Raw genomic sequence first — 12,067 nt, forward strand, 5'->3', positions numbered from 1 at the left:
GATATTATCGCTACATCAGGCTAGTAACTATCACAGAAAGTCTGGAAATCAGCTTGAAATTTATTTCGAAATCAGACCTGACTTCTGGGTGAGCCAAATGACTAGATGTGACCATTTCCTGCATTCTTACAGGCACCAGTTTGATAGCCTTCTCTCTCTCTCTCTCTCTCTTTTTTTAAGATTTTATTTATTTATTTATTTGAGAGAAGAGAGGCAGAGATAGCAACAGAGAGCAGGAGCGGGGAGGAGTTGGAGAAGCAGGCTCCCCGCTGAGCAGGGAGCCCGACGTGGGGCTTGAACCGGGGACCCGGGGATCATGACCCGAGCCGAAGGTAGATGCTTAACCGACTGAGCCACCCAGGTGCCCCTGGATAGTCCTCTCTTACGTTTTGTGGTGGATTTCTCTCTCAATGATTCTGTTCTACCAGGATCAGTGTCATTTTTCTTTATGAAAATAGGGACGGGGCGCCTGGGTGGCTCAGTCAGTTAAGCGTCTGCCTTCACCTCAGATCATGATCCCAGGGTCCTGGGATCAAGCCCCATGTTGGGCTCCCTGCTCAGCGGGGAGCCTGATTCTCCCTCTCCCTCCCCTTGCTCATGCTCTCTCTCTCTCTCTCTCTCTCTCTCTCATTCACTCTCTCTCTCAAATAAATAAAATAAAATCTTTTTTTTTTTTTTTTTAAAGAGGGGCGCCTGGGTGGCTTAGTCATTAAGCGTCTGCCTTCGGCTCAGGTCATGATCCCAGAGTCCTGGGATCGAGCCCCACATTGGGCTCCCTGCTCGGCGGAAAGCCTGCTTCTCCCTCCCCCACTCCCCCTGCTTGTGTTCCCTCTCTCACTGTGTCTCTCTCTGTCAAATAAATAAATAAAATCTTTAAAAAAGAAGTTTAAAAAAGAAAAGAAAATAGGGACAATCTGCCAATCTCTGTTCATCTGGAACTTTTCCTCTACTGCATGTTTTCTTAGAAGGTAAAAGTGTGTTTCTATGATAAGATTTACAAATTCTTTTAATACCCAAGGCTGTGTATAATTTCTCTCAGCTTGGAGACCTGATTTATTCCTAAATGGTGATATACTCTCACAATCACAACCTATTTTGGGTTGCAATTTTTATTTTACTTTTTTTAATTTGAAGGTTTTTTTTTCCTTTGGTAGAGAAGATAGAAGTAAAATAGAAATAGAGCAGTTTATAGCCTAATAATGTGTTTTTTGTTTATTTATGTATGACAGAGAGAGAGAGAGAGTGCACGAGCAAGCCAGGGGTGGGGATGCAGAGGAAGAAGTAAAGAGAGAATCTCAAGCAGATTCCACACTGAGTGTGGAGCCGGATGTGGGGCTCAATTTCATGACTCTAAGATCATGACCTGAGCCAAAATCAAGAGTTGGACACAACTGACTGAGCCACCCAGGTGCCCCCCCAGTAGTGTGTTTTTTAAAACAACCTTTATTGTGATGATAGTTATACAAAGCTGCATATGTGGTTAACTTACATAGAGCTATATGCATGCATGTGCGCATGCACACTCACACGCACACACACACAAATGAGTCCATGTATAATTGGTAAAATCTGAATAAGCTCTGTGGATAGTACCAATGTCAATCTCCTGGCTAGGAAATTGACATTGTGCTCTAGTGTTTTGACAGTGTGCTATAGTTATGTAAGACGTTATAATTGGGGAGGTAGGGTGAAGGATGCACTGAACTTCCCTGTATGTTTCTTTACATCTTTCTGTGAATCCATAATTATTTCAAAATAAAAAGATTTGGGGGGGGCCCAGGTCATGAGGCTAAGCGTGGAGCCTGCTCAGGATTCTCTCCCTTTCCCTTCTGCCTCTGCCCCATTCTCAAAAAAAACCAAAAAACAGTTTTTTAACTTTATTTTACATAATTATTAAATGACTTTATGTCTAAAATATAGAAAATTCAGAAAAAGTATTTTTACATCTTATTACATGTACAATTATGACGAAAACACAGATTTGTTTCTATTTAAACTTTTCCTGTAAATGTATTTGCTTGGGTGTATATAGGTGATTTTCCTTCAAATTAGAATGATAATGCACATGCAGACTAATTTCAGCCTTTTTAATTTTTTTAAAGATTTTTATTTATTTATTTACTTGAGAGAGAAAGAGGGAGAGCGCTTGAGCAAGTGCCACCAAGGGGAGGAGCAGAGGGAGAGGGAGAGAGAGAATCTCAGGCAGACTCCACGCTGAGTGCAGAGCCTGACACGGGGCTCCATCTCACAACCCTGAGATCATGACCTGAGCCGAAATCAAGAGTCAGTCACTTAACTAGCTGAGCCACCCAGGTGCCCCGATTTCAGCCTTTTTATTACACAAATAATACGTGAACACATTTTCATTGTAAAACATTCAAACCATAGCAACATACCAAAGCAAAATGGGCAAGTCTCCCTTGAATCTCCACACGTTCGCTCCCTACACAGTTGTCACATACAGTGTGTTTGATCACACACAATGCAAGCCACTGGTTCACTTCCTTCGAGGCCCTTCTCCTTTAAATATACTCACATATGTATATATACACATAGATGGCCAAGACATGTAGATCTTCCCATATAGGTAGTCGTGGGCCTCTCATTGTTTATGATAATCGCCCCATTGCATGAGTGGACCATAATCTATTTAACCACCCCCTTGTTGATGAGCATGTAGGTGGTTTTATTTTGGTGGTCGTTGTTACTTACGTGGACATCTTTGTACCCGTATGTATTTCTTTTCTGAAAACCTTTTGGGACACCCTGCCCTTGTCTGTGTAACCATGGTACCTCTTCCATAACGCTTGTACTTCCCCACCCCGTGAAAGCACAACCATCTACTCTCTCCCCACCCTGAATTATTGATCAGTGTGATTATTACATATTAGTTATTAATTACCTTAGCCCTATCACCCAGCACAGTGCCTGGCCATCAGAACTGTGTGAATGAATGAAAGAACTACTGAACAAACAAATGAATTATAAACAGATCCCGAGTCAGAGGTCCCTTCACTGGGACAAAGGAACATAGTGAGAGCGAAGTAACTTGTATTTGCATAATTGCTTTTGCATTTAAACTCCTTATCTCTTCTCATTTATAGAAATATAAATAACACCAGTTCTATGAAATTAACAGAGCAGTTTTTTTACACCCATTTTGTAGATAGAGGGCTTAAGGAAGTCCATGGAGAAAGGGCCAACAGTGCAAGCTTCTGACACACCAAGTTAGATCAAGTCAGCTATCTGTGGACTATTTCCAAGCACCCGAATTTGGTAGTATTGTAAAAGAACCATAAAACATTATTCTTATTTACATCTGTGTTTAAGTTTGAGGATGCGTTAGTGATACCTGAGCCTACCTCAGAAGTTCACGGTTGAGGAACTAGGTGCCATTCTGACTGGAAATGCCAGGGGCTGGGTTTATGCTTTACCTACTGATGCAAACCTGGGAGCGGTTGCAGGGAGAGGCCATCCTGTCTTGAAATTAACCCTGAAGTTAACTTTTCTGAGATCGATTCTACCAAGAGAGTGCTAAGTAGGGAAGTGGTTTAAAGAGTCCTGATGGTTGACACTTGCATTGAGCAAGCATGTTTATAAACATGAAGGCCATATGCTTTTTTTCTCTTGATACCAGTTGGGTGTTTTGTCCTTCTGTGACGTAAAAGCTGTCTTTAAGAGACATGAGCAAAGCAGTACTTTGTCTAAAGGGCATTATTCTGAGTCAACAAAACCAATCTCAAAGGTTACATGCTGTGTGATTCCATTTATATAACATTCTTAAAATGACAAAGTTATGATGATTAATCAGGGGTTAGCTTGGGTAGGATGTTCCTAAAATATGAGGGAGCTTTTTTTTCTTTTTTTCTTTTTTTGGTGCTGAAGTAGTACAAATCTTACCTGAAATAAAATTTCATAGAGCTATACACCACCCCCCCACACACACCCAAAAAAATAAAACGGAACAAATTTGGCAAAAATCTGAATATGGTCTGTATTTGAGTTAATAGTATTATACTGACATCACTTTCCTTGTTTGGTCATTATACTGTAATTATGTAGGATCTTATCATTAAGGGAAGCTGGTGAAGGGTGTACAAGAACTCTGTACTATTTCTGTAATTTCTTGTAAATTGAAAATTATTCCAAAACAAAATTTTGTTTTTATTTTTTAAGATTTTATTTATTTATTTATTTATTTGAGAGAGAGAGAGAGAAAGAGAGAGAGCATAAGCTGAGGGAGGAGAGGAGGGAGAGGGACAAGCAGACTCCATGCTGAGCACAGAGCCCAACATGGAGCCCGATCCCACCACCCCGAGATCATGACCCGAGCCAAAATCAAGAGTCGGGGAGACTCAACAGACTGAGCCACAATACGCCCCACAAAGTTTTGGTTTTATTTTTTAAAGATTTTATTTATTTGTTGGAGAGAGAGAGCACAAGCAGGGGGAGCGGCAGGCAGAGGGAGAAGCAGGCTCCCCACTGAGCAAGGAGCCCGATGCGGGACTCGATCCTAGTCACCCTGGGATCATGACCCCAGCCGAAGGCAGATGCTTAACCAACTGAGCCACCCAGGCGTCCCAGAGTTTTGTTTTTAAAAAGTACTTTGTCTTGGACAAAACCAAATCCGAAAATAAAGAACGGAACTGCAAAAGGTTTTGCTATATGGTATTTAATGGTGAAACACATTGTAGGTTAGTGGTTGGGATCCCTAGCTATGACATATACACTAATACTACTTCACTGTCGTGTGTCCCCTAGGCAAGTTACTCAACTTCCTTGTGTAAAAGAGGGATAATAACCGTGTCTACCTCATAGAACATTTGTGAGGATTCAGTGAAATAATGAGTGTAAGGCCCTTGGTACAGGAGCATCCTGCAGGAATAACTCAAATGTTACTTCTAAAATTTTTGTCTTATTTTTATATGCAATAGTTACTATCTCATTGTCAATTTTGAGCTACCTTTCTATCAAGAGTGGTGGACCTATGCTGATCTTTCTGGTTTTTATTTTTTAAAGATTTTATTTATTTGAGCGAGAGAGTGTGAGTGTGTATGCATGTGCGTACGTGCATGTGAAAGCAGGGGTAGGAGCAGAGGACGAGGGAGAGAGAGATTCTTAAGCAGGCTCCGTGCTGAGTGCAGAACCCGATGTGGGGCTCGATCCCAGGGCCCTGAGATCATGACGTGAGCCAAACTCAAGAGTCTCACACTTAACCGACTGAGCCACCTAGGCACCCCTGGTTTTTATTTTTTTTAAATACTCATTTATTTTTAAATCCACATTTAGAAAATATCTAAGCTAACTTTATGTTTTAGTTAGTTGGACAGAGTTAATAATATTCATTGTAATAACAACAGTAACAATAACTAGAATTGATGTATCAGTTCATCATTTTCACAGTGCTTTCTCTAAAGACTGACTTTGAACTTCATAGTAAGCTGTGATATAGTTAGGCATTTTTAATACCCATTTTCAGATCAGGAAAAAGTTTGGAGCTAGTAAGGGACCTACTTGCTTAAGGTTTAGTCTCCATGTGGCCCCTGCAACGATCCTGATAAAACACAAGTTAGATCATGTCAGTCTTCTGCTCAAAGCTCCAGGTTTCCCATCCCAGAACCCCCACTCCCCCCAACATTAGCCTATTCCCTCACTCAGAGTCATTCCTTGGAGGACATCTCTCTGAGCCTCTGACCTGAATATGTGAAATCACAGCCCACTTTCCCACCCACCCCCGGCCCTCTCTGATCCTTTTGTATTTTTCCATTGCATTTATCACCTTCTGATAGAGCATGAAGCTTACTTATTTATCAAGGTTATTCTTTCTCACCCACTTCCCTCTGTAAGAATGTGAGCTCTGTAGGGGTGGGGATCTCTTTTATTCATGGATATACCCCAAGTGCCTGGGAAAATGTCTGACACCTAGTAAGTACTCAGTAAATATGTATTGAGTGAATGAATTCAGGGCAGAGAGTGTGTTCCAAGTTAATAAGCAACTTCCTTTATGCAGAATGTGCTTCCATTGCTTTGCCTCTTTTGCTCTAAGGGGGAAAAAAAATGAAGGGGTTGCTTACCCAGAACTCAACAAATTGGCCCAACTGGTGCTCTTAGAAGTTGCTTTCCTAGCAATTCTGATTGTCCTTCCCTCAAGGGAACATCCTGTTTCTGAATGTTCTTTAAAATATCTTTCAGACCTTGTGTCAGAGGCTGTCTTTTTTTAAACCAGCAGACCAAGCAAGAGGGGCATGAACATCAGGAGTTAGGTAAGATGTGACAGAGTAAGGGGGGGGGGTTTCCCACTGGAGGAGGACAGGGCTCAGAAAGACAGGAGGCTCCAGTGCCGTGGTCACTCGGGAGAGAGTGGGTCGTAGGGTGTGGACTTAAGGGGGTGGATGATTTTTTTTCCCCTGGAAAGCCACAAGGGCTCAGGCTATAAAACTTCAAGGTCTATTCCAGGCTGGTGATTGTTCACCCAGACAGAGAAGAGGAAGGTGAGAGGCAACAGTCTTTCCCAGCGTACACTAATTGCTATACCCAACCCAGGCTCTTATATGAGTCTCTAGTTGGGAAGCTAGTGCCATTAAACAAAGGAAGTATGTATAACTGAATACATTAAGCAAAGAAGACTGTATTTTGTCTTTAAGTTTTGGTCCACCTACTTTGGGAGAAAGTTAACTTTGGTTTGAACCAGTTTCCACTTCTCGCTATTGGCGTCTCTTTGGCCTGTGGGCATTAACCACCTCAGCGGATGGAGGAACTGCTGTAATAGGTGGTTTAGCTACTTCTGGGCAATTCTATACTAATGTGGATGTCTTGTGCCAGAGAATGTGCTAGAGATTGTTTTCCTGACTTTGTGTGCACTTTGAAAAGAAACACAGAAAGGAAAAGCGACTTCCCACTTAACCTAACTTCGTGTTCCTGATACGCAGTTTCACTTTCAGCATTGATAAACCTCGCAGCTCTGAAGAACAGTGGGCCCCAGTTGTCTTACTTAGGGATCTATAGCTGGTCAACGGACCTCAGGAAATGAATCCATCCTCGTTTTTTTCCGCTCCTGGCCAGCTTGGAATGTGATCTGTATCTTGTACTCAAGTGTTTCCCAAGAGTTTTGACCAAGAGTCACTGAAGTCAAATAACTGTGTTTAGCTCGACTATTTAAAAAATATAAATTGCATAGCAACTCTCTGTATTTTCTTATTGAGCCAATTTTTCTAAATATAAGCAAAGTTGTGCGCATTCATGGAGCCTGGTGAAATGGGTGTCTCATTTGAGAGCTTATGACCTGGAAGGTTAGAGGTGATTCTTCAGCATGAAAACCAAAGCATCACAGGCGGGACTGTGACATGATGGTCGGCAGCGTGGGTGCCAGGCGGTGGCTTAGAGGGATGAGGTCTTGATCCTCATCTGGGATGTGTCCCTCTTCTTTTGTAAAGTAAATGCCTGACAAAGTGCCTAAAGTCCAAATCTCTCCCTCACTTTGCAAAAGAAGAAAGACCTCTCCCTGACTTATCTGGAGTCACTACAGGGCATCAGTTCTCAAATGCTTTGGTCTCAAGATCCCTTTACAGACTTAATTATTGAGAACCAAAGAGGTTTTGTGAGTTCTATCTGTTGATAAGTCCTGAATTAGAAACTAAAGCAAAACTTTTAGCGCATAAAAATACATAAGCACGTACTCCGTTACCTGATAGAACTAATGACATCATCACACAACATACAGCCTCTGGAAAATTCTTCTGGAATATTCCGTCACATGTTCCTGAGAGAATGAAAGTGGAAAGGACAAATAACATCTTATCATTATTATTAGTGTTATTATTATTATGACAGAAGTAGTTTTCATCATTAGGGCTCCTAAAAGGGCCTCTGGGATGCCCAGGAGTCTCTAGACCACACTTTGAGAGTAGCTGCTATAGTGCATTGACTCAAGGTTAAGAAATTTCCAGATCACTACACAGAAAATTCCAAATTTTGTTCAGTGAAGAAGTTGCCCTTCCAGTAAAATTTTAATGTTTATGTTTAAGAATTATATACATTGTCAGGGCACCTGAGTGGCTCATTCGGTTAAGCGTCCAACTCTTGATCTTGGCTTAGGTCTCAATCTCAGGGTCATGTGTTCAAGCCCCACATTGGGCTCCACATGGAGCAGGCTTAAAAAAAAAAATTATATATATTGTCTTGATGAGTTGTGCCCTAATAATAGTTGTGAGGATAATCAATCTAGAAGAATTTTTTTTTCCAATTTCAATGTATATGTGTATTTTCATTGCCAAAAGTGTTGTAGGGTGATTAGTGATGACTTCCAAACCCACATACTTACGCCATTTGGATAAAATTCTGCAGGGGAAGTAGAAAGCCATGATAGAAAACTTCTGGCTCCTGGGAGAAAATTATTTCAATGGGTGATGCTGGGTCTCCCATCCTGGTCATGGTTAGGCTACGTAGGTGCCTTTAAAGGAATTTTGCTTTAAAATGTCAGAGTACCTGAAATTGTATTCTTTGTAGCTGTTTAAGTTATAAAAAATTTAAGATGCAAACCTCAAAATGTATGAGAGGCTCCATATATTTTTCAAAGTTATTTGGGAGGAATACAAGCAGAAGATATAATGACCCCTGAGGCAGGGTATTCAAGGATATCCCTTTATAGATGTGGCTAATGGGTTTGAGATAAATATTCCTCTTCAGTGAAATATATTTGTAAACCATCACACAAACTATTAGCAGTTCCATCTGCCACTCAAAAGGGAGTGACCAAAAATGTGACGTGATGGCTCCTACTTGAAATTTTAGTTTCTTAGCTCTTGGAAGTGTCAAGAGAATCTAAGCCATTTGATTGGGATTTTCCTCCAGTCTGAGGGAGATACTCCTCACCTCAGAAAATGAAAATACCTGAAGTATCTGTCCTATTCTGCCAGAACATTCTTTTAGAGAAGTAAAAAGTCACCAAAGAATTGTAGGACAGAGATACACAGGTTCTTTTTTTTCTTGAGAGGCCGTGTCTAGTCAGCAGAACTCAGGCGCCTGGACTAACTTCCATCTGGATGAAAAAGAACAAAACCCCACCAGCACTGATTTTTCTGTGCATTTTTAACCCTTAAGAAAAGAGCCAACATAAAAGGGATCAGGTGGGGGCTGGCCTTCCCTCAGCATCTTGTTCCTCCTTGATTTTTCAAATTTCTAATTACTGTTAGTGACAAACTTTGAATTTTAAAATTAGCAGGTGGAGAATTGCCTATGCAAGTAAGAGGATAGAAGATAACAAAGTAAGGTTTTCAGGCAAGAAGCAAATGGAGGTCTGTTTTCAAGAATTTTTTCTTTCTCTAGTTCATGATGTGAACTCTGTGCCAGAGGACACCTTTGTGTGCCAGAGACAGAGAAGTTTCCAGATTCTACCAGATATATAGTATATATGGCTGTGCTTTTAAAAAAACAAAAACAAAACAAAACAAAAACACCTGTTTTTAAATTTTAGAATCGTTTTAGATTTTAGAAATCATGGAGATCATACAGAGTTTTCCCATAAACCCCACTCGCACGTTCTCCCATTATTAACATCTTACATTAGTGCGATGTATTTGTTATAATTAATGAACCAATGGACATTATTATTAACTCAAGCCTATACTTTATTCAGATTTCCTTAGTTTTTACCTAATACCCTTGTATGGTTCAATGATTTCATCCAGGATTTAGTTGTCTTGTCTCCTTAGGCTCCTCTTGGTTGTAACAATTTCTCAAACTTTCCTTGTTTTTAATGGTCTTGACGGTTTTGAGGAATACTGGTCAGGTTTCTTGTAAAATGTCTCACAGTTTGGACTGTCTGATATTTTCCTCCTGATTAGACTTGGGTTGTATGTTTTTGGGAGGAAGACTGCAGAGGGGAAGTGCCATTTTCATTACATCATATCAAGGATACATTCTGTCAACGTGACTTAGTGGTGTTGACCTTGGTCATGTGGCCAAGGTGGTGTTTATCGTTTTCTCCACTCTGAAGTTTAAAAAAAATAAAGTTTTGCTTTGATTTCCTTTTCATACTGTCCTCTTTGGAAGGAAGTCAGTATGTGCAGCCCACGTTTAAGGGGTTGGAAGTTACGGTCCTCCCCCTTGAGGGCTGAGAATCCACATAAATTATTTGGAACTCTCCTGCTTGGGAGACTTGTTTGTTCCTCCCCATTATTTAATCATGTATTTATATCAGTATAGGCTTGTGAATATTTATTTTATACTTTGGGTTACAATTCAATGCTACTTCATTTATTTTCATGTAAACCGTTCCAGCTTTGGCTATTAGGAGGAGTTGTTTCAGTTGGCTTCTATGTCTCTGTCATTCCCCTATCACTGTGTGTGTGTGTGCGCGTGCGCGCGCGTGTGTGTGTGCATGCGTGTGTGTGTGTGTGTGTGTGTGTGTGTGTTGCATGGCGTTTGTGCTCATCTTATCTGTTTCCTGCTCCAATCTGAGAATCAGCCATTTCTCTAAGGAGTTCTGGTTCCTTTTATTGGCAAATAGTATTAGAAACCAGTATCTGGATTACCTCTCCTCCTTTCTATTTAAAATTAATAAATCAACTAGTTTTTTTCATTTCTAAGATGTCTTCAAACCCCTGAAATGATAGAATTTTTCTTCATTCAGCACTAGCGTCTTCTCTTCAAGTAATAATAATATCTTGTGCTTATGTAATAATTCTTTATGAACTGACTAATTTTTACTCTTAAAACAGGATTCGTTACAACAGGTCATCTGAGATTTTTAAGCACTGTGACTTTTATCCTGCTATGTCTGGTATCCTGAAAGGTCACTAGCGTGTGAGGTAGTATGTATTGTGTGGCTAAGCAGCAGGGGATTGTCCAGATGAACCTCAGAAAGCAGTCTTCTTGATATCGGGGCCAGCGATTCCTCTACCCTCTTGCAGAAATTTAAGTCTAAATATTACTGCTTTTGTTACCTAACATCTCACCATCCGGGAAAAATTAAGAACTTAAATGAAGAACAGCTGTGTCTTAGGCCCACGGTTGACTTGCTCCTGGTAGCTAGGGTTTAATCCCAAGTTTGTTTTTCAGCCACCAGCATAGTTTTAAAATTAACTTTGCATTTATGGCTTGAAGCAATGAACCAAAAAGTGAAAGAATGCTAAGACAACCGTAGGATTCTGGTGAACCGCAGCCTGTCTCTCTGTGAGCCTGGTCTCACGAGTCCCCTTCCATTTCCAGGTCTGACCGAGACAGCAGTCTTCAGTTGTGAGGCCCACAATGACAAAGGGCTGACCGTGTCCAAGGGTGTGCAGATCAACATCAAAGGTAAGCAACCAGGGCCGAGTCCCTTAAGCATGTTCTAGGAGCTGATCAGGGGACACGGCATGAGCTCTGCAGCCAGCTGCCTGGGTTTGAGCCCTGTCTTCCCCATTGACTTTCTTTGTGACCTTGGCCAAGTCACTTAACCTCTGTGGCTTCAGTATAAAATAGGGATAATTACAGAATCTACATAATTTTGAGGCTCACATGAGATAATGCCAGTAAAAACACTCAAAACGGGGGCGCCTGGGTGGCTCAGTTGTTAAGCGTCTGCCTTCGGCTCGGGTCATGATCCCAGGGTCCTGGGATCGAGCCCCGCATCGGGCTCCCTGCTCAGCAGGAAGCCTGCTTCTCCCTCTCCCACTCCCCCTGTTTGTGTTCCCTTTCTTGCTGTGTCTCTCTCTGTCAAATAAATGAATAAAATCTTAAAAAAAAAAAAAAACACTCAAAACGGTGCCTGATGCCTAAGTCTTTGATAAACATTAACTCGTTTAGTTCTGCTTATTCTGAGAAAATAGGCTGAGATGTCTACCCTCGGTCTTCTTAGCTCCTGTTTTCACTTTTCCCTCTCCCACCTTGAACTAGGCCCCATTACCAGTTGAAGAGCCTCCAGGGGTGGGTGCGGCTTAGGGCATCGATTGAAGGAATGGGCTCTGTCCTTCCCAGGCAGCTGGGGCTGAAGCGAGTCCCCCCCCCCCGCCCCCAGCTCCCGACTCCAAGAGGAGAGAAGGAAGGGGAGAGCCCAGAGCTCCTGTGCCTTTTGCCTCCTAATCTCCTT

At 41.5% G+C, this 12,067-nt stretch overlaps 1 protein-coding gene across 1 annotated transcript in view; it reads left to right on the plus strand.

Moving 5' to 3' along the window:
- The window catches only part of MERTK (MER proto-oncogene, tyrosine kinase), a 99,408-nt gene that overhangs the window by 43,231 nt on the left and 44,110 nt on the right, over nucleotides 1-12,067 (plus strand). Inside the window, exon 5 of the mRNA XM_028122487.2 lies at nucleotides 11,209-11,295. Coding sequence (XP_027978288.1) covers nucleotides 11,209-11,295 — 87 coding nt within the window. The remainder of the gene's footprint in view (nucleotides 1-11,208; nucleotides 11,296-12,067) is intronic.

The sequence above is a fragment of the Eumetopias jubatus genome, unplaced genomic scaffold (assembly GCF_037043125.1).
Source record: "Eumetopias jubatus isolate StellerSeaLion01/CBP00866 unplaced genomic scaffold, mEumJub1_p1.0 scaffold_9, whole genome shotgun sequence".
Classification (NCBI taxonomy): domain Eukaryota; kingdom Metazoa; phylum Chordata; class Mammalia; order Carnivora; family Otariidae; genus Eumetopias; species Eumetopias jubatus.